Source organism: Mya arenaria, chromosome 10 (genome assembly GCF_026914265.1).
Source record: "Mya arenaria isolate MELC-2E11 chromosome 10, ASM2691426v1".
Classification (NCBI taxonomy): Eukaryota; Metazoa; Mollusca; class Bivalvia; order Myida; family Myidae; genus Mya; species Mya arenaria.
In genome coordinates, this window is record NC_069131.1 from 51,088,384 (window position 1) to 51,110,625 (window position 22,242).

Here is a 22,242-nt window from a genome sequence, read left to right on the forward strand (position 1 = left end):
AATAGTCCATTATAAAAACATATTATATGACTAAATATTCCACATATTAAAAAACTAAATATCAGAATTTATTGCAATGTTAACGTCCCTGTACATTTTTTTTTTTAAACATACAGCCTTGGGCTGCTTTTCAACCCTTTTCTTTCAAACTGTTTCAACAGAAAAGGGGTTGATTTGCAAATAAGTATTCAATGAGTAACTCGGTTCAAGACCAAATTCTTTTACTAAAAAATGTAAAAAAAAATTAAAAAGTAACGTGTAGCTCAATATTCAGCTGAATTGAAACATGGTTATCTTTATTATTCGAGAAATAGCATTGTATACTGTAGTTGTTTGAATTTTGCTAGGGTTTAATTTTTATGGCATATGATGTCTCGAATTTTATATTTGCTTAAAAGGACCTTGCTTAACGAATAAACCCCTTGCTTAACAATTAAAGGACCTCGCTAATCAGTGAAAGGACCTATTAAAACACTGAAAGGATTTCGCGTTAAAGTATTGGACCTCGCTTAATCAAAACATTCTCCCGTCACAGTGAATTTCTATCAACACAAACAACAACGTACTCTGAAGGACAGTTATAATATCAATTGCAAAGACTCACTAAATATTTTGAACAACCACATTAGCAATATAACACAAGACTAAGTGAATAATATATGGTGAAGATTAAGTTGACATGTTTGCCGGTTATTTTGCCAACCTCAACACAATATAAACTATTTAAAACATGTCTTTGATGTGTAGTCTTTTCTCAGCTATTTCTCATTAACATTTCAGATCTTAAAACAATCCAATATAAAACATTGATAATTAACATTCCTTGTTATCAATAATTGAACTCTGATAATTCTGCATCATTATCTCACAAAGAGATTTTTATTAACTTCAATATTTCATATTTTAACATAAAAAGAAACTTTAAAATCCTCCTTGTGTGAAGATGGAGGTAAAATCTTTTCACTGAATTTCCTTTCTACTCGAAAAATTCCAACACAAATTTTTATCGATACATTTTATTTGTTCAACACATCGCAACAACTTTGCATCATATCTAAAGTGCTGTGAATCTATGTGTCTATGATCACATGACCTTTCTGTCTAGATGTCGGTATGAGCAGACTTCACACTTAAATGGCATTTCTCCTCTGCCAATTCTTATTTGAACTTCCAAATGTGTCTGGGCAGAAAATACTTTTCCACACACTATATGCATTATTACTTTATATAGAAGCTTATCCTTGAAAGATACCTTTTGAAGTTTATAACAAGTTAAGCTTAATATTGTATTTTCATGTAAATACAGCTACTTTTTCTTTTTTTGTATCTTATTTTATCCCTATTGGTGAATCAAAAATGCTTTTTTCAAATTGACTTTCATCTCAAACCTGTGTCGTAAAAAATAAACGCTTGCACGCAACTGATACTTCCCCTAAAAATTGAAACCAAATACTTTAAACTTGTAATGCCAGTTATTTGCTTGAATAACGAGTTTTCATATCGGGCAGACATTTTCGTCTTTTCAAATGGCCTTCAAGGTAAACCTTGAATTAGGACATGACAGTCATATAAATGGGAAAAGTTTCCTTAGAAAAAATGGCTTTTTAGGCCTTTTGAAAGCACTCCTGACTTCAATTTGAAGCAAACTGGAGTGTCAATACTAACAACAATTAAACAACAATTAAGACAACCAAAGCAACCAGTTATAATGTAACTTTGTTTAACTAGTTAAAAAACAGGACTTTTGTTATTAAAAAACAGGACTTTTGTAATAAAGATTTGTTTTGATTTTTTTAATGATTTTTCTAATGATTTTTTTTTTGGTAACTGTAGCCGTAAGATACACAGAAATCCATGAGCAAGTCACAACCCTAATGACATTAGTTTCAATGCAATTCATTAAAGTCTAAACAAAAATTCTCTAATTTCTTTAGAGAAAAAAATTTTGCAAGTCCCTTTCCAATTGAGACAGGTCAAAAAAGTATTTAATTTTTCGATCAAAGCAGATTCATGTGTAGTCCTATTTTGTGTCGCTTCAAGGTCCCTTTCTGGTTAAAACCTCGACCACAAATGTCACAAACATATGGTTTTTCTCCTGTGTGAACTCGGATGTGCATTTTGACGTGTGCTCGAGAAGGAAACGGCTTTCCACACACATCACATGAATAACTTCTCCTGTATGGCATACTTCCACCTACAAACACAAATTAAAAATGATGAAAAGATTGAGAATCCAATTGATGAAATTGTTTCAAAAACATATTAGGCCTAAAAAAATGTTTGTTTTATGAAACATCCATAATTTACAAGGTAGGGTTTTGCTTAATTTTTTTTTACAAATAAAATCACTGTTTTTAAGGCAAGAGGCCCCAGTGATATTTAGGGTTGGCTGCTTTAAAAGGTAGGGTCGGGATACTCGAAACAATTTTTTTGTTAAGCCTTAAGAAATATGATACAATTATAAGGATTTATATGGATTTTTGCATCAGGTATAACAAGTATTACCATTTTTATTCGCTTTCTTTGTTAACATCTGGTGTAAATTACGTAATACATGAAGGCAAAATATAATATGCAGACAATTATTAAAATATGGCTTTATTAATGACTTTTTAGGCATTGAATAAATAACATGACCTAAGCTGTATCACATTTCTGTAATGTTTCTCAATATTGAATGAGTTGATTGGCAAATGTGTTGCTTCTTTAAATGTATTACGTAATTTACACCAGATGTTAACAAAGAAAGCGAGTTCATGACATTTCAGGTATTCCCAATATATTAATTCTTGGTTACTCCAAATACAATACTACGCTATGTTCGCTGTGTACCTTGGGCGATATGCTACAAAAAATCATATTCATGAATAACTTACAAGGCAGTTTTATTTGTTCCGCAAGGAACCAGACGCTTTCCCATAGAAAAACTATTTTGCCAGGTTTGAATCAGGTCTACCTTTTTAGTGCAAAAAATTTTCAGTGCAAAATTTTTTGACAGCAGTCAAGACCACTCGGTCATGGAGGCTACTGACACTAACAAGTAGTTAAATAATATTTAATTGTAACATGCAAATTCATAAGATATTTGTCTCCACCTGTCTCATGCATATTCATTAAAATGAGATTTTGTCAGCCAATTTTCCCACGGGTAAGAAGTTTAACGGAATTAAGTACTGCGGTTGCCGAAGATAAATGCATTTTTAAGCCAGACACTTTTTCAAGTTAAGCTCTACTGTACTTTTTCAACACATAAACCTTAAAATCAGATTATTAAAATCAGCTTATCATAAGTGTAATTACCAAGAGCATAACGGTTAGTGTAAAGAGACAAGTCTTTTGTTGGCAAGTTATCGCCCAAAATTTTCACATGCTTACATCTAGTTCCTCCATATCACACTGTTCAAGAATACACACCACTATTAAAGGCTCACAGACCTTCAACAGTAAAACAGATCAGCAGTAACACAATAGCACAAATGATTACTAGAGATTGCTGTAAATTTCATGCTTTTTTTGGCATTTTATTGTTTCAATATTTTCCAGTAACCTTATTTAACTGTGAGGTTACTCAATTTTATCTGGATGCACGCCCATAATGTGGCGTTTCAGGTTCGACTTTTGGCTACACGAATGGTAACAATAAGGACACTGATACGGCTTTTCTCCCGTGTGAACAGTCTTCATGTGTCGGGCGCGGTTCGTCTTGTTTGCGAAAATCTTCGAACATATTGCACAGACGACAGCATCTAGATAAACTTCATCTGCAATATAAAATTAAGTTAACCATTTATAGGCCTTCCCAATTTTAAAAATTAATGTTCAAAATATATCTTATTGTTACTATGACGATGGGTCTCCCAATTTATTCAACTATAACTAGATCACCGGCACAAATGCAGAAAAATTGAAATGTTTCAATTTTTATTTCTGAGAAAAGGCACAGCGACGGCAATGTCCAAAACAAACAAAAATTGAAATGTTGCTGAATCACCCCGATATCAGTATTTACAACCTTTAAACCAGTTCAGAGAGAAGGGGTACTAGTCGCATAATAACCCTGAAGGAACAAAGCACCAGTCTGGGGCCCCATTTCAATAAATATTGCAAGTCTAAAATCGTAGCTTTCTATGCACAAACTGTTTTTGCCCAACTGTCATTTAATAAGAGAATCTTTATCACATTGATTCTGCCTTTAATTTCACCCTTGTATCTGAGCACTCTTAAACATTTATGTATTATTTTGTAAAACAATGTGGGTTCTCATCGAAGATGATCGTAATCTGATGTTATCTGATAATATCAATTGTGAACAGTTCAAATTTAAACTACTTTTTTATGCTAAAGTTCCATTTCCCAGCACCAACATTGTGTTTCAACTATGCATCAATCATGTGTACAGTTTTGTGCGGATTTATAATTGCAATGGTCACAGCTGAATGATTTCTCTCCAGTGTGTACGCGCATGTGTGTTGTCAATTTACTGTGTTGGAAGAACCTCCTTGAACAGTCTTAGCTACTTGACCTTGCTTTGGGCATGAATCCTTCATAGTTAGACCCTCAGTTAAGGATTGACAATTATCAACGGTTGGACACCCCCTGATTCCTCATAATTAGTTCTAGAAGTGTTTAAAACTTGACAAATGTAATGCTCTCTGCTTAACACTGATGGACTTTGAAAAATATATGACTTGCTATGCTGTCATCTTCAAGTAAATTCATAGCGATTCAATGATCATGTGTGGATGTGTTTTCAATCTTGAGTCAAGACTGGTTCTGTTAAAAGTGACATCATAATAACATTTGTTATTAGATAATATGCACTGGCTTTAACTTTGATAACACACCGTTATTTCAGCTACAAACATTTTGTCATGTCAATAGATAGCCACGGATAGTTACATGTTTTAACAGGTTAATTGCAACAGTTCAAATATTTCTCACAGTTCTCATTGTTCAGGCAAACGAGTAATTTTTTATATAAAATCTTATTTTTAATTCTTTCTGAAGGGCATCAAATAGGCATTATAAAATTCCTGATATATTATTTCATTATTTGTTCAAAATAATCAAATATTTAGACATCAGATACCTTAATAAGAAGTTTATATCATATCATATAAGAATCAAAGGGGCTTAAGGTTTTGAAGTGCACTTTATTCTGCAAGTTTTGTTCTAACAGTATTTCTGAGTGCAACAATGCAATATTTATATGGCGATATAATCCCTAATAAAACAGTTACAATTTTCAGCAACTTGACCTGCTGTCTGCATGAAATACACAAACCTGAGGCTCATAAAATCTCTTTGGCACCTATAGAAATTCAGTGCTATAGGTGTACTATTTTGGTGGTTCACAAATACAAAACTGATAAAACCTACTTGGCATTTTATTAACTCAAAATTTCATTACAATATTTGAAATAACAAAAAAATTTTTTTTAAACAAAATAGTACCTCATATTTATATGCTGATGATGAAACTTTCTTCTAAGTAATAAATATGTAGTTTTAATTGCACATTTTGGTCTGTGTAACATTACTTTACAATACCTCAAATCATTGTTTTGCAGACATTACATGGTTAATTTTTATGCTGACGAAACTTTTTTCAAAAGAATATAGATGTAGTTTTACTCTCATTCAAAATTAATACATACACATGTATAAAAAACATCAATTTTAACTCATAAACCTTTAACTACGTAGTAAATAATGCATTTGTGGAAAATATTAATTACTGATATCAAATTTGTAACAGTGTATTTTATAGCTGAATACGCAAAAATATTAAATGATTGGTGAATGCTAAAAGATTTACTGTGATCTACTATAGTCTCATAAGGTTGAAATACCGTGTTTTATGCTCAATTCATTCAAATTAAACTCGGTATCCTTTGTAAGAACCATTGTTTTCGACATATATTCATCCTTTTTGTTATATTAAAACAATATTATTGTGTTTAAACTAATTTGGGAGTAAGAATGCATCTTTAAGCGCACATTCAGTCGGTTTAACATTTATTTAAAATACCATAAAACATTGTTTGCAAAGATGTTACAAGGTCCATTAATGTACATTCTGAGACAAATGAACGATCATATGTGATTTCAAATTCCACTGGAAGCTAAACCCTTTTCCACACCAGGTACAAACGAAAGGCTTCTCCCCCGAATGCATGCGGAAATGTTCTACAAACTTTGACCGGAAACTAAACTGTTTTGGGCACGCCGGGCAACTGTAAAGCTTCGTTGTCTTGCCGACTTCCAATGCCTGCACTGAAAGGAAAGTTTCATTTGAAATGCAATGTTTTAAAAGATCTTAAATCAACTTATGATAAGGAGTATAATCCCAACTCCCAATTAAAGCCTATTTTCCCTTTTAAATGAATTCAACGACATCATTTCCGAATTTGGCATGCTTTTCTGAAAAACCGCAATAAAGATTCGTTTAAAATTCTACATAGGCATATAATGAAATAAAAAAAATGCTTGTTGCAGTGGAAGATTGTGGTGTATTTCACAGCTTGAACAGCAAACATATTTTACTCATGGCTATGCCAGTCCTGCAGTATACTTTTTGGGGTTCACACAGTGAAATATATAACCATCTTACACTGAAACAAACAATTATGCTCTATATAAGGCCCACATGCCCAAATATGTTCATTAATCAAATATCACTATTTTTTTCTGTTAAGAAAGCATGATAAAATCTCCACAAAAAAAACTTATTATTACAACAGCCAAATGCAATTTGAATACTTGCTTCTTTATTCAGATGAATTTTAACATCATTAAAAATGGTCTGTACTAATTCCTTGTAACATACACAGCTTAACCACACAAAGACAACAGCACATATCTTTTTTCTGCCTTGTTTTTCTTTATAAATTTCCATTCATTTAAAATTCTTTTTTTCTACGGCTATTCATATTAATATAGTATGTCAAATTTTTCCTCATGTGGCGATAAATATGCCATATATCTTAGCATTAACAAATAAATTTAACACCAAATGTTTCCTGCTTTGGAATTTCAGTGGTTGATCAGAAAATACCTTGTGTGAAATGAGATCAACTTGCCGCAGGCATCAGGCATTTTCACTTTCCAGTTCAAAATCTGTGCAAAACAAGAATTTACTTGCCGCAGGTTGGCCAGGGGATCTAACAGCTGATTATTGTCAAATCTTGAAAAATAGTTGGTGGTCTGTATGGTATGAGGGATTCTAGCCCTCAGCAGTATAAAAGGGCTTATTAGACACTTTTTGAAGTTGTTTCCCCAAGACATTTATATTCATTTCAAGGTACATACTCGTGTTATTGATGTAAGTGCTGAGCAAAAAACAATCTTAACAACTGTACAAGTCTATAAAGATAAAGGCTCTCAATCCTGATTTCATGATTAATACTTTAGAACTCTGGTTCGGTTGCATGGTATCACTGCCATATTATACTATCACTGTTTATCAACATAATGGCTCATCATATGAGTTTTAAGGTGGTGTTTTAGTTGAAACCATTTCAAACAAATCTGGCACATAAACGTCCGCTCTCCTGTGTGAATTTTCATGTGGCGCCGAAGGTGACACTTTGTTTGCAACATTTTGAAACAAATGTTACATTGGGGAACATCAGACGATGAAACTGCAATAAAAGAAGACAGAACTCCTTAGTCTTTTCAACTTCAACAAATATTTCTTGCCAATTTCTAAAGTAATAAAATGAACAAAATGGCCTAGCAGTAAAGGTGTCCATCTCTCACCTAAGAGGCTGTAGGTTCGACCCCTACCAGGAAAATTTTGCTCGACTTACCAAAACGGAAATCAGCGGACTCAATGGTAATTAATATAAGCTTATCCTATGACAATTGTTTTCCTATATTTTATACCTGAAAGGGCTTTTAACGCATCAATTTTGGGATGGAGTTCGAGATATTTATTCGCATTCAATAGGCATAAAATCATTTTTCTTCAATACCATCATCACTTATACAGGCAGTATCACCCATTTCTCTCATTTTATACACACAACTTTAACAGCAGCAAAAACATTGTTAAAATACTGTTTGGTTTTTGGCTTTTTTTTGTCTGTTTTTTTCTCTCGATATTTTAAAAGTTTTGGTAAGATCGACCAGAAGAGTTCAATGTGAAAATATATTTTTTATATAGAAGGCGGGTAGTTTAGCTTACAATAAAATGGGAAATGACATGGTCATAGTTCTTCACAACCTATAAATGTTAACATCACATGAGCCAATCCCATAGTTTTTAACAAAATGTTTCAGTATTTCAATAAGTCAAGAAATATTGATTGAACATGTTATCACTCATTTTTTGTTCATCAAGTGTGCATTTAACAATATTTTACATAAAGGCCTAAAAAAAATACATTTGGTTCAGGTTACCCGACCCTAACTACGGAATAGGCACCGACCCTACCGTTTTTAGTCAGTTTGAAAAAAAAATTTGTAAAACTAACAACAACAACAAATATATATATATATTTTTTTCTTTTTTTTTTTAAATTGCTTTTTAATACGTAGTTTAAAACCTTAAATGCTTATACAGAAGATAACTTGAACACCATTCTCCAATGATGAAATGACATTCTTATATAAAGCCTAATAAAAAAATAAACATAAATAAATAAAAAGCCTACCTACCTTACCTATTTTTGAAAAGGATGTAACCCTTACCAAACAATTATTTTTTAGGCCAAATCATTCAATGGTTTTCACCAACAGTCTTTCAAAATTGATTTCAAAATGTCAATGATTTTCACAAAATGTTTGATGAATTTTCACCATGCATGTTTGTTATTCATGTTCATTGAGCTAATGTTTCTTGTTAGCTGACTTTAAATAAAGATTTTTGTACCTTGTACCAGTCTTTAAAAATTTATTTCAAAATGTCAATCACTTTTTATAAATTTGATGCATTTCACCACCAGTCAAACACACATTTATTTCTAAGGAATGATTTCCAAAAATGGTTTGATGCATTTCACCACCGGAGTCGTACAAATTTACTTCACAATGTTAAAACAGCTATCTGAGTAGGTAAAATGTGCATTTTAGTTATGTATTTCACAATAAGGTAAATGTTTTTCTGCAATATTCCCAAGAGCATCGTTTTAAAAGCCAGTGTCTATATGGGGGAATGGATGTTTTCCACATAATTGTTGACCTACTTCAGAAACAGTTTCAAGGATAATGATTCAAATAATCTCACATGTCAGTGGTGTGAATTTAGGTGATTTTTTTCACAATTGTCTGATGACACAATTCAACACTTCTTTCCGAATATAGATCAAGACTGTTAAATTGGTCATATTATGAATGAATAGGTCTATATCAAGGCCATGTTGTTGTTTTATCGAAATGGTTGATAGCAGATATCACGAACAGTCTTATGAATACTGATTAAAAATGGAATTATCCACATGTGTCAAAAGGTGAGCATGAAGGTGATGTTTTTCACGAAAGCTTCGATGGCAATGTTCGCACGCAAACGCCCGTTCGCCGGTGTGCACTTTCTGGTGACGTCGCAAGTTGGAGTCGTTATGAAACACTTTTTCGCAAGTTGGACAGCGATGTCGACGATGATCTACAAAGCCAATGTACAATTCATTTAAAAACTTGGGATAAATGTGTCATGGCCTCTCATGCGAACATGTTAAAAATAATGTCAACAAAATATTCCTCCAAACTAACCAAGAACAGTACAGACTTTAAATTTCTGTTCTGAGGGAGAGTGAATGTCAAAAGGTTATGCCACTAAGTCCATCTCTAACATCAATTCTGGAGCCACTTGTCACTTTTATACTGGGGGACTGTCACTGTTGTTGTAAACAGACGACAAGTTCCATTCAATTTTGAGACTAAAGTTCTATAAATCCATTATTGCATGGCAATATTGAAATTGCATTATTCTGGGATTATATTAAAAATCTTTTAACCCTCCAATCCGGCATTGCTTGGCTCAACGACCTGTGGTGAGAATTACCTACCCTGCCTGTCTATATTTATAGAGCACTGACCAAGTTTTGAGAAATTGTCTGAATGTCTGTAAAAGACATAATTGGTCCAAATATAATTAGTAAGTGGATTATGCAGCATGGGGTAGTCAATACACTAATCTAAGGAATGAATTTATACTCTTGCAAATTTTATGTGAACAATTTTATTTCAATAATAGAATTCAATGAATCATATTTACATCAAACATCATTCCTGTGTTAAAGCTACGTATATAAAATGGAAATCATGCATTAACAGAAAATATGAACTGTCAAATCATGGACTGAATCTAAAAAATGGACTTGAAATGAAAAGAAAATGACACAATTTGTATATAAAAACATCAAATATATTTTTGTCCAAATAGATGCATCAAACACACATACAATTAAACCCCTGTGCACTTGTTATGAGAGAAAATTATTTAAAATACTAATTTTGTTAGACTTATTCTAAATAAACATATTTTAACTGCCTTTGTCATTATATTCTTAACCAAAATTCTGCACAGTGAACTTGAACAGCTACAGTCTTGATGTATTAATTTTCCTTAAGATCGCAACCCAATTTATTCGGAGTGAACTTTCTAACTCTCCACACTTGTTTAACAGTCTTTTTCCTTATAATTCCTAAGAAAGCATAGTTCTTTTAAATTCTACTAAACGCAATAATTTATGCTCAGTCAACTCCTTTAACATCTTTATCTTTAATATTTTCCAAACCCAATTTATGCACAGTCTTTTTATGTCTCACTAAATGATGCTTGAGCAAGAAGGACTTTCCACAGTGAACACAAATGAACGTCCTCTTCTGCGTATGGCTGATCATGTGTCGCACCAGTAACGTCTTTGAAGCAAACATTTTGTGACACAAATTGCATATTTTCGGCTTGTAACAGCTTGTGCTGACAAAATCGGTCCAATAATCACCTTCACCTGTAAGGCAAATCGTTGCTTGTTTAAGATGTCAAACAGTAAACAAGCAAAGCACAAGTATAATACGTCATGGGCTTGTTCAAAGCTTAAAGCAAGGATATCATTGCATTAAACTGTGAACAAACTCATGACGTTGTGGGTTGTGTGTTCACACAAAAACCACAGTCTAAAATTAACTTAATATGTACATTTTTTGTATGATTGATCAAATAATGTTCCAATCGAGAGGGCTTTCAACAGATGTTCAAACCACATTTATTAAGACGCACTCTTACTCCCAAATAAGATGAACCACAATCAAAACACTTGTTTTAACTTTCTGGAAAGGATTAATAAATATAAAAAACAATGATTCTTATGAAGGATCCAGTGTTCAATTTGAAAGGTGCTGAAAGCACGGTATTTCTACCTTACGAGTCGATAGTTGATCATTGTAAATCTTTTAGCACTCACCAATCATTTCATATTTGTGCATTTCAGCTATAAAATACAGTACACGGTTACAATCTTATTATCGGTTACTAATATTGTTCATTATTTAGTATGAAGTTAATAGTTTTATCACTCAAAATTGATGTTTGTTATACATGTGTATGTATTGATTTTAAATACAAGTATCACTTTAAACAGAAGTCTCACATCAACTTATGAACGCATTTGATATGATTGGCCAAGTGATGCTTCAGCTGAAAGTGTTTCAGACAGATTTCACACTGGTACGGCCTAGCGCCTGTGTGAATCACACTGTGCCTGTCTAGTGCAGCTTTTGAAGGGAACATTTTTCCACAAATCAGACAAGTCTTCACAAGTACAGGGAGGTCGGTACTGGGGTATCCTTTTCTATAGCTGTGCCCTGCAAGAAACAAGTCAACATGACACAATTAAGAAACAATTCTTCCTTGATACCATTCCATGACCACAGTAAAACAATTTGATATTTTGTCTCAAGTGTTCAAACAATTCTGTATGTATAAAGCTTTATTTCCATGCATGTGATTCTGCCCTAAAGCAATCAAGTGTCAACCACAACAGGAATGGTACTAGTTGTTTTGTTTCCTTGTTTCATAAATAGACATGACATCCAAATGTGATAATTAATTTGTTATTACCATGTTATGTACAACTGTATAATGTTCTATGAAAATTCACACTTTTAACCATGACACACAATGGGCTTAGAAACATTATTTCTAATTCTGGGGTGCATACTCTTTGAGCTCACCATTGAAGCTTTTAATGTTTTATTAACAAAATTGGCCAAATGATGTCTCAAACAGCTGACTGTCTCACACCAACTTGTGAACTGTGACCTTTTATATGATTGGCTAAATGATGCTTCAGCTGAAAATGTTGTCAGACAAATTTCACACGTGTAAGGCCCAGCCCCAGTGTGAATCACACTGTCTGTCTAGCGCAGCTTATGCCCGGAACATTATTCCACATATTTTAGACACATCTTCCGAAGTATAGGTGTGTCAGAACTTGGTAACCTTTGTCAAAACAGATTTTTATTATTGTGACTAAACTAAATGGGAACCTTGGTCATCACTTTTAACTGAACTTCAATTAAACGATAAGTATTCCTTTCAATTCCATCCATAAAATGTGTGACCAATCTGATATGTTTTCATTCAGTTTTCAAACTATTCTATATCATTATTTAATGTAAACCTATTTCAATGCATGTGATTTTGACCTCAACCAATCAAAAGTGACAGACACAGAACGTAAATATTTTGTCAACCACAACACAAGTGGTAATAGCTGTTTCTTTGTTACATGTATAGACATGTTGCCCATATGTGATGATTTGTTTGCTATTGACAAGTTACATCCAAGGTTTGAAATAGTTCACATTTTCAACCACAAAACTCAATGGGCTCAGAAATGTGTGATTTCAAAGTTCACACTTTTATTATTAAACATCTTCCATCAATTTTTATTAACTAAATACTTCAGATTTGTGTCAAAGGCACATTTATCACAAAGAGTGCCAAATGTTTACAGTTATTGTTATCAGCAGGGCCTTTTTATACCTTTCTTTGTTATAGCAGATACCCAGCTACTTCCCCATGCCCCAGACCCTGTTGTGCACAGGGGAGAAGCAGGAAGCTATTGTTTTCTTCTAACAAAAGCTTTTTTGATCATATTATCACAATGTGTTGTTTAATGGATATAATATTTTCCTTTTGTTACATTCCCTAGACAGAAAAACAAATGAAACAACCACAGATTTTTATTTGATTCTGAAAATAATATCATTATAAGTTGAAACAAGATTCAAATGATCAATTATTTTAAAACATAAAGTCACAAACAACAAAAAATCTTTAAACAGTTTTTCATAATAAAACAAAACATGTAATAGAAGATTGAGAAAGTCAGTTATTCCAAACATTATTCCAAACATTATTGCACTAAAACATGGTCTTTTGCACCAAAAGAAAATATTGCAAATGTCTTAGAGAATTTAAAGACTGTATAATCTTTCTTCAGATAATCTTAAGACTGCTGTTGTTGCAGATAACTACAGCATAATACAATAAACAGTCATGTAATGTTGAAGTCAGATTTTGAAAAGGGCAGGGTAAAATCCCACATACAGCCGTGAAAAAATCAAATGAAAATTTCAAGAAAAACGTTAAAAGGTTTCAACTGCTAGATATATTAAGGTTGTATGTATTTAAACTCATATATAAATATGTTTATAAACAAATGGAAACATTTTATAATCAACAGAATTCAATTACATGAAGGCAGAAGGGGGCCCCATGCTGGTCTCCATGAGGACAGAGGCTTGCTACCAATAAAGGACAGGGTGCATCTTTATCTAAAAACCCTTCTGTGTATACAGAAACAGGTTTTTTTCTTATCAAAGTTTCATTTTTATTTTAATTTCCAGTAGATCATTCACAAACAATCATTTACATGCATTTTCAACACTATCATTGCTGTAAGTGTTTTTTTTAATCATAATAAATTGTGTTCATTGCAATTAGTGCATGTTTTTATCACAATAAAATTTGCGCAAACAAAATAAAAGTTATCCATTACAGCTGCATTTTAACATCATTCATTTTCATCATCCTCTTTTTCGATTTTAACATTATATTCATTGATTTTATTTTCATCATTTTTTAGATCACTTTCATTGCCATTATTTTTCTGATCGCCTTCATATTCATCATGTTTTATCAAATTAACAAACATGTTGGTCCAGTCTCCTTCTGAATATTCATTTGCTGGCAGCTTTATAATAGATTCTGGCGTTGGTAACTTCAAAGTCGATTCTGGGGTTGAAAACTTCAAAATCGATTCTGGTGTTGCATACTTCAAAACCGGCCGATAATCTCCATAAGTTTTCTCATCATTCATGATCTTATTGTGCACATTCCTTTGATGATTTTTAAGGTGGTGTTTCAACAAGAAAGCTTTATCACAAATTTCACAGACGAACCTTCTCTCACCTGTGTGTGATTTCATGTGACGCCTGACTGCCCATTGGCTAGGAAAAAAACGATTGCAGATCGTACAATTTGGAAAGTTGACCTTTTCCCCTGAAGAATCTGGAAATGTAGTTAGACATGTTAGTTAACACAAATTCACCTTTAGTTTCAGTATAAGAAATTTTGTTTTGAATCCACTAGCTCATTCAGGCTACCAGATAGGATAATTTTACAAGCCCGACACCAATTTCAATAGCTCAAATTAAACACCATAAAATATCACTATGTTTGGAATATGATTTCCCCAAGATTGAGGTGACTTAGTCATTCTTGAACAATAGCATTTATTAATTTATGGCGATGGAGTGAAAACATGATGCTTCTTGCCTTTTATTGTGATGTATTTTAAATCACATAAGGAAAAAATAGTAGCCCCGTTGGGCTAGTTTCTGCAAAAAAATGGGTAGGTCCATCATACTACCACAAGTTTTGAACACTGCAGTTTTTCCAGCTACATTTCAGCTGATATGTATCACTCAAATTCAAACAAGGTGTCATACATTTCAGTGCGTTTTTTCATAGCAAATAAAATATTCCAGTTCGTCTTAAACTCAGCATGGAAATTTTCTGTAATCACGAGCAGGAGTATGCTTGTATTTTACCTTACCTGTCAACATACCCCGGTAGTCTTTTCTGTCGGCCATTTTAAATTTTTAAATTCTTAAGGTATGTCAGTTCGGTGTTCTAGACTATAAGGATTTTGGATAACAATTTTCTTTGTGTCAAAAGTGTTCTGTAAGACAGCCTATGCTTGAATTTTTAACGAAAATTGTGAATTTAGTGTACCACCACTCAATACATAATTCATACCATATGTTAGTACTGTTGACAAACAATTCATTAATTATGATAACAAATCCTCATTTACACTTTCACAAGAGTATTCTTTGTACTTACATATATATGTTTATATCTGTTCCTTTAACTAGTCAAAGGCATTGAAATAGTTTAATTTCTTTTATTCATGTCCAGCAAACATGCAGCAAATATTCATCACACAGGAAACCATATACAACATTTGTCCCCGCAATCAAACACAATGAACATATTCACCAATATTAAAATTAATTGCATTTCCACTGAAATACAAGTATGCATAAGTTCAAAATTAAAAGGCATTTAAACTAAAAATAAAGCCATTTTTAACAAGTGCAGAGACAACCTGTAAAATATCTAAATATAGATATCAAAACAAACTACAAAAAAACATTGAACAACAGTCAAAGGGCAATCGCCCAAATTTGAACATGTATATATAGATTCATTGCAACATTTTCAATATGCAACCCACAAAAATGGTTCACTCTGTAAATGTCTTTATACAAACCAAATATTGTCTACATAAAAATCCAGTATTGGCTTTATACTAACAAGATAGTATCACTATACCAACCAGATATTGTCCTTATACCCACATATTGTCTTTAAACCAACCAGATATTGTCTTTATACCAACCAGATGTCTTTATACCAACCACATATTGTCTTTATACCAACCAGATATTGTCTTTATACCAACAAAATATTGTATTTATACCAACCACATATTGTCTTTATACCAACAAAATATTCTATTTATACCAACCACATATTGTCTTTATACCAACCAGATCTTGTCTTTATACAAACCAAATATATGTTTTTTTCTTCAAAAACATTCTTCAAACCAAAAATGGGCATATTAAAAGAAGCACATTAGATCAGAAAATAACGAAAATAATAATGAGACATTTGTAGTAAATACAATAACATCTTCAATCTTTGAATGGGCTCGAGAAGATTTGCTCGGGGTGCATGTGATACAAGTGTGATTTCTGGTGGTGTTTCAACGTGAAACACTTCTCACAGTAAGGGCAATCATATGGCCTTTCACCGGTGTGTGTTCTCATATGGTTTTTGAGGTCAATCTTTCTCCTGAATGTCTTTTCACACAAAAGGCACGGAAATGGTCGACTGACCCCTGGTATCTTGCCGGAGTCTGTCTGAGACAGGCGTGCATTTTCTGCGCAATACTGCGACTTCCTGCGTCCTGGTTTTTCTTGCTTCCTTTTTGAAACTGAAATGTGAAAAACTTATTATTAATTGTTTTTCTTTTTTGTTGCACCCACATGCACCACCACCTCTGCCTGCCTCTGTACTGCTCTAAATAGAGAAAATGTACTATTAGTTATTTCTTTTGAAATGAAATACTTATCTCAGACACCATATATACAATAGCCTACAACACAATCAATATACTGCATGACATTTCATGCATAACTCATGTTCATATAAAAGTGATTTTTGAACACCCGAATTTTAATGCTTTATTTTAGAGACCAAATCCAGGTATTCAATTAACCTTACCTAGCTAACCTCTATTCAAATTCTTACCGAAACATTCTCTTCAAAAAGCTACAAATGCGCGCTGTAAACGAAAAATCGACCAATGGCTTACATAAAACATCTATGCAAAGCGATTTTTCACAAAACCTCATGGTGATCTCATTCATCAAACATGTAGGGACAAAATGGGAAATAAAAAAGGTCAGGGTGTTAATAAGAGTTCATAAAAGATATGAAGGAATGAGTTTTGGTGTAAATTAAGTTAATTTAAACCTACCATTCGAAGACAGCCTCTTTAAATCTGGAATCTGAAGATCAGGTATCCTCTTGCTGGCGATATGCAAGGATGTATGCCTCGTATTATCCCAGATAGTTTTATGTGTAAGAACACATTACCATGTATGTACAGATACAGTAAAAATGCACTCGCAAACTTGCGACATAAGATAACAAAAATACATTGACTCATCATATTCAATGTACACATAATTCATAACATTTTTTTCATAACAATTTGGTCTATAAAATCAAATACATTCACATCAAACTAAAGCAATATTGTAAAACTGTATGCAATTTGTAGACACAGTTTATACACACAAATAGAAAATATATTCCCGAACATTGCACATTCATAACCAACAGTTTGTCTAATTTTATTTTCAATACTCATTATATTGTAGAACTACAATATCATATAACACTAAATGCACCAACTTTCACCTTCTTCGCATCTCGTTTCTTCACACAAAAGTTGTCATAACTTTCATAAAATCATATTTTTTTAACTACAAGCATATATTTATATATGACAAATATTGCATATCTTGGGCAACTATTTACCTACAAAGGGAGACAACAAAGGACCAGTATTTCGAGTGACATCAAATGTTTCATAAACATCACATTGCTTAAGGTATTGCATAAGTCTATCATCCTTAAATATATATATCCAAGAGTTTTATGTTAAATTAAATATCAAACATGAACCATAATACCTTTCATCAACGCTTTGAACTTCACGCAACATATAATAATTGTTATTGCAAATTCAAATATTCCATGTGAACTTGTAATACTGAGCATGGTACATTATTTACATTATTTTTTAATTTAAATTGAATATAAACAGATCACTAAAACACAGAAACAAGAAGAAGAGAAAATATTACATTGCTGGGAAAAACATTGGCATAAACTTTCTTTATGTATCGGTGTGAGTGAAAAATGCAACTTTCAAATAATAATAAAGTTGCCATTTGCAGCAACACAAAATGAAGTAACATTAAAATTTTACACGGTAACATTATTGTCAACAGCGTTTACTTTAAATCATGTTTCATTCTTTCAGATTCAGATTTTTAAGTTTTGCCATCTGCTGCATACAAGTAATAATTTCATTCTCTGACAGTGCTCAAGTCATAAAGCTTGTCTGGTAAAAACCATCAAAATTTAACATTTATTAACATTTATCAAAAAAGAATTTCTCTTCACTGATTTGTTTTTGGCATGCAATTGACAGGGCTTTATTTTCTGGTTTGTCATTGATTTATTACTAGAACAGCTAGAGATTTGAGCACTGCCGACCACGCACTGAACTTCTGTTGATGCCTATGTCATTTCATCAAACAGAAATCAAGCTTGCATGTAGCCCACATAAAATTGATGAATTATACCTTGTGCCAACCAGAGGTCAGATGTGCTTGCTATTAAAACTATTGTCGCATAGTCTTGCTATTAAAAGTAAAGTCGGACAGTTTTGCTATTAAAAGTAAAGTCGGACAGTCTTGCTATTAAAACTATAGACAGACATTCTTGCTTTTAAAAGTATAGACAGACAGTCTTGCTATTAAATCAATGGTTGGACAACCTTGCATTTAATAAATTATAATCTTCAGCCACACTGAGAACATTCAATAATAACAGGCGTTTAGCAGTTTTGATTAATTCAGACAATAAAATTCATTTCCTAGAGGGTTCTTACATAACCAGTTTGTTTTCTATAAATTGAAATGAGTTCAGCACACAACAAGAGCAGCCCAGCACATGGTCAAATAACTACAAGAATGCACTTACTGTATCCCTGCTGAGCGGCCAAGTCTCCTGGGGAACCGGTAGCACCAGAAGCTGAGGGGTCAAATCCCATGCCGGACATGGTAGCGTTCCAGTCCTGAGCCGAGGGCATAGGTCGCCCGGGCTCAACACCTGTAATCTCGAGTTCATCCATCTCAGACTCAGTCAATCGTTCTAGTTTAACACTAACATCTTGTTCACCATCCCCTGACTGCTCCATTCCATCACCTGACACTAGCCCGGACAAATCAGCCCCGAGACTAAGTCCCTCTTGCCCGGGCTCATTGGGAATTGTCGACGACGATGATTCAGAATCATCAGCACCAGCTTGAGCGGAGGTCTGAGATGGGGAAGCGGGCTGACTAGATCCAAGGTTGTCACCAGCACTTTGATTAGAAGCGTCATTGTCAGGTTCTGATTTTATCACTTGTCCGTCCACTTTTGCTGAAGATCTGATTGCTGTTGCTGAGGCACGGATAGGTCTTGTGACAGGGTATGGCTGATGCCTCACCCCACCCCCTGGTGGTCGGAATTGCTGTCTGGGAGAGCGTTGAACCATTCGAGGCATGGTTGCCCGTGGGGACATGTAACCCATGGATTGTTGGAATGCCTGTTGCTGTTGTAGAGCCTCTGCCTCGGCTTTTCTGATCACTTCTTCTCGCTCTTTCTGTTCTTGTTCTTGCTTTCGTTTGTGATGACCTGCAGGGTAAAACATGCAACAGTAAGAAGTCAAGTTGCAGATTTTTAACCGTTATTGAGGACTCTGGTGTGCAGTGGTCTTAACTAGGACAAGCCTGCAAGTCCTGAACTGGTCAATGCTTTTTTTGGCATACCCAAGCAAATTTTCTTCCGCCAGGCTTGTTGACAATTTTTCTTCACCCATTCTACTAACAGTGCCATCAGTATGAACTTGACCGAGATGTCATTAACGCAAACAGACTCACTATCGGTTGTTGCGGGGTTTTTCCAATATGAATGAAATGAAAGCCAAATGCCCCTTGCCTGACTCTAAGTGCTTATTGTAAATGAGGCATTTGATTGTTATCTCACTTCATAACTCTTCATAACTCTAAGGACAATGAACTTGGAAATCATTCAAGAAGATTTATTTAAAGCACATCTTACTTTCTAAACAAAGTTTAGGAACTGTGACATTATTATTACACAATAGCGAATGAACTGGGTATGAACTTTCAAACAATATCTGAGGATTATTTTTGTACTGTGACTTACTTTTTATAGCAGTGAAACAAGGACTTACTTTTTAAACAATAGCCGAGGAACTGGGACTTCACATCTTCATGGTCCTCTAGGAAACCAACAGCAGAATCAGAGCCAAGGTGACTCAATGTGCCATCTGTCACGCTTGCCGTCAGGATGATAGACTCCTCTTCAGTTTGGGTAGCCAGCTGCTCAACCTGAAGTTAAAATTATTTTTTAAAAATACCAACATATATTAAACAGGAATATCCAAAGAAAAAAATCTTTCAGGCAGTAGACTCTGCCAAAGGAATCAAAATTTGGGCAGTAGACTGTTCCAAGGGAAACAAAACTTTGTGTTTGGCATTAACAAGCACTTATTTACAGATTATCATAATAGATTATCATGATTATCATGAAATTGATCATCACCCAGTAATTACCTAAGCCAGCTTTAAAAGCTCCTCAGAGATTGTGTTATATATATTGTAAACCCTGCTTTATAAATATTATGTGACTTGAAAGGATTGGTAAAATTGGTGATGATTATGCACAAGTCAATTGTTACAACGGCACCCCCAGGTCAGGGGGTATACCGGGAATAGTCTGGGAAACAGTAGTGTTTATACTTTCTGAGTGGCCCCGCAGTGTCAGGTGAATGTGGTGGTTTTGTCGTCACGCCAATAATATCGGTAAATGGGTGTTACCTAGGGTCGTCACGCCAATAATATCGGTAAATGGGCTTTACCTAGGGTCCCTTGGGTGCGGGGGCATTTGGCGGGGATTTTACAAGCAGTAAGGGATTTTAACCGGGCTTGGCTGGACCGAAAGTCAAAGTCCCCGCTATTCCCCAGACCTGGGAAGGCCGTGGTAACAATTGCATGGGTGAAAGTTTGAATTTTTCAAAATATTGAAAATAGGGTGTTTACATAGGGAAATGCCATTTTTACAATACATTATATAGGATAAATATTTTAAATATTAAGTTCTTACCAACTGTCGTATCTGGGCTTTAAGGACAGCCTTCAGAATGACCCTGTAACCAGGGACCTCCTTAATGACATCCATATCAGGGGCGGCCATAGTTTGAAGTCTTTAATGTTTTGCCAGATCAATGTTTATCTTTCCAGGAGTTAATCCTCACACTTCAAATATCCAATCTGTAACAAAATTCATATTTTAGCCATTGTCATATACACTAATCATTTATTTTCATATATTTTCATGACAGCTATATAACAACAGCGCTCATCTTTTACAGTTATGAGCCTTGCAATATACATGTGCATTTTGTCTCAAAAAGACACTCTGGCAACATGTGTACACCAAGGCTTGGACGATTGTTCACTAAAAATGTTCTAAATGCTGTCAAACAATGGAAATTTCGAAATGGAAACAACAAAGACCTCTAAAGAACGCATCTAGAGCATCACACTTCTGACTGAGTTTCAAAAACGTACAGTCTCCTCCAAAGAACAAATTTAAGGCTTACTTACAAATGACCCATTTTCATATTGATGGGGACTAACGTAAAATCGGATGCGAACATTTTTTAAATAAATGGAGCAGGTGCGCGATGCACCGGCCACGACATATTTTACAGCCAAATAAATGCTATAACCTGTGGATTACGGATTTAACATTTAGCAGATACATCAATGTTACCTTTATTATATATTTGGTATGAATAATATCGATCACCATCAAGTAAATACCTGTGTTTTTGTTATTTTTTCAACTTCGATATCAATTAACTTCTCTCTCCTCCATCTTAATCATCTGCAATAATATCAACCAATCAGCATCAAGCATCCGTAGCGTGCGCGCGCGTAGATTTTTGGGGCACCCCAAGGGGAAAATGTCTGCGGGTGATTTATGTTATTCCCGTACATTACCGTACCATATACATGATACACGACTATTTATTTAAAGAAGGATATAACAAGAAACATAACCTCAATTAGCTATTTTCAGACATGAAATAAACCGAATGAACAAGTATCTACATGACAGATATGAAGGATAGCTATTGAGATAGTTGATATTCGGCATGTGTTCTTCAGTTAGGACAAAATACTGGCATTTTTCAAGCAGGAGATGTCAATTTTAACTTTTGAAGGCCGGATCTACTACAAGTAAGGACTCCAAAAGATGTACCGGCCTCCGCCATCGTAACCTGATTGGTT

General features: G+C 33.9%; 1 protein-coding gene across 47 annotated transcripts in view; it reads right to left on the reverse strand.

Annotated features, from left to right (window-relative positions):
• The window catches only part of LOC128206113 (zinc finger protein 768-like), an 83,509-nt gene extending 61,623 nt beyond the window's left edge, over positions 1–21,886 (reverse strand). For 37 of the 47 annotated variants that reach the window (XM_052908363.1, XM_052908362.1, XM_052908333.1 and 34 more), the window contains exons 1-4: positions 21,772–21,886; positions 21,050–21,216; positions 20,118–20,274; positions 18,860–19,555 (exon numbers count right to left, since the gene is read on the reverse strand). In XM_052908363.1, the coding sequence (XP_052764323.1) occupies positions 18,860–19,555; positions 20,118–20,274; positions 21,050–21,139 (943 nt within the window). In that variant the 5' untranslated portion in view covers positions 21,140–21,216; positions 21,772–21,886. Of the gene's footprint in view, positions 1–1,965; positions 2,195–2,778; positions 3,762–5,371; positions 6,277–7,055; positions 7,644–8,638; positions 9,605–10,227; positions 10,953–11,591; positions 11,806–13,172; positions 14,519–15,402; positions 16,515–18,859; positions 19,556–20,117; positions 20,275–21,049; positions 21,217–21,721 lie in introns of those variants that run through there. The other 10 variants (XM_052908344.1, XM_052908354.1, XM_052908353.1 and 7 more) reach the window with 10 other exon arrangements.
• Between the last annotated feature and the right edge of the window lie 356 nt (positions 21,887–22,242).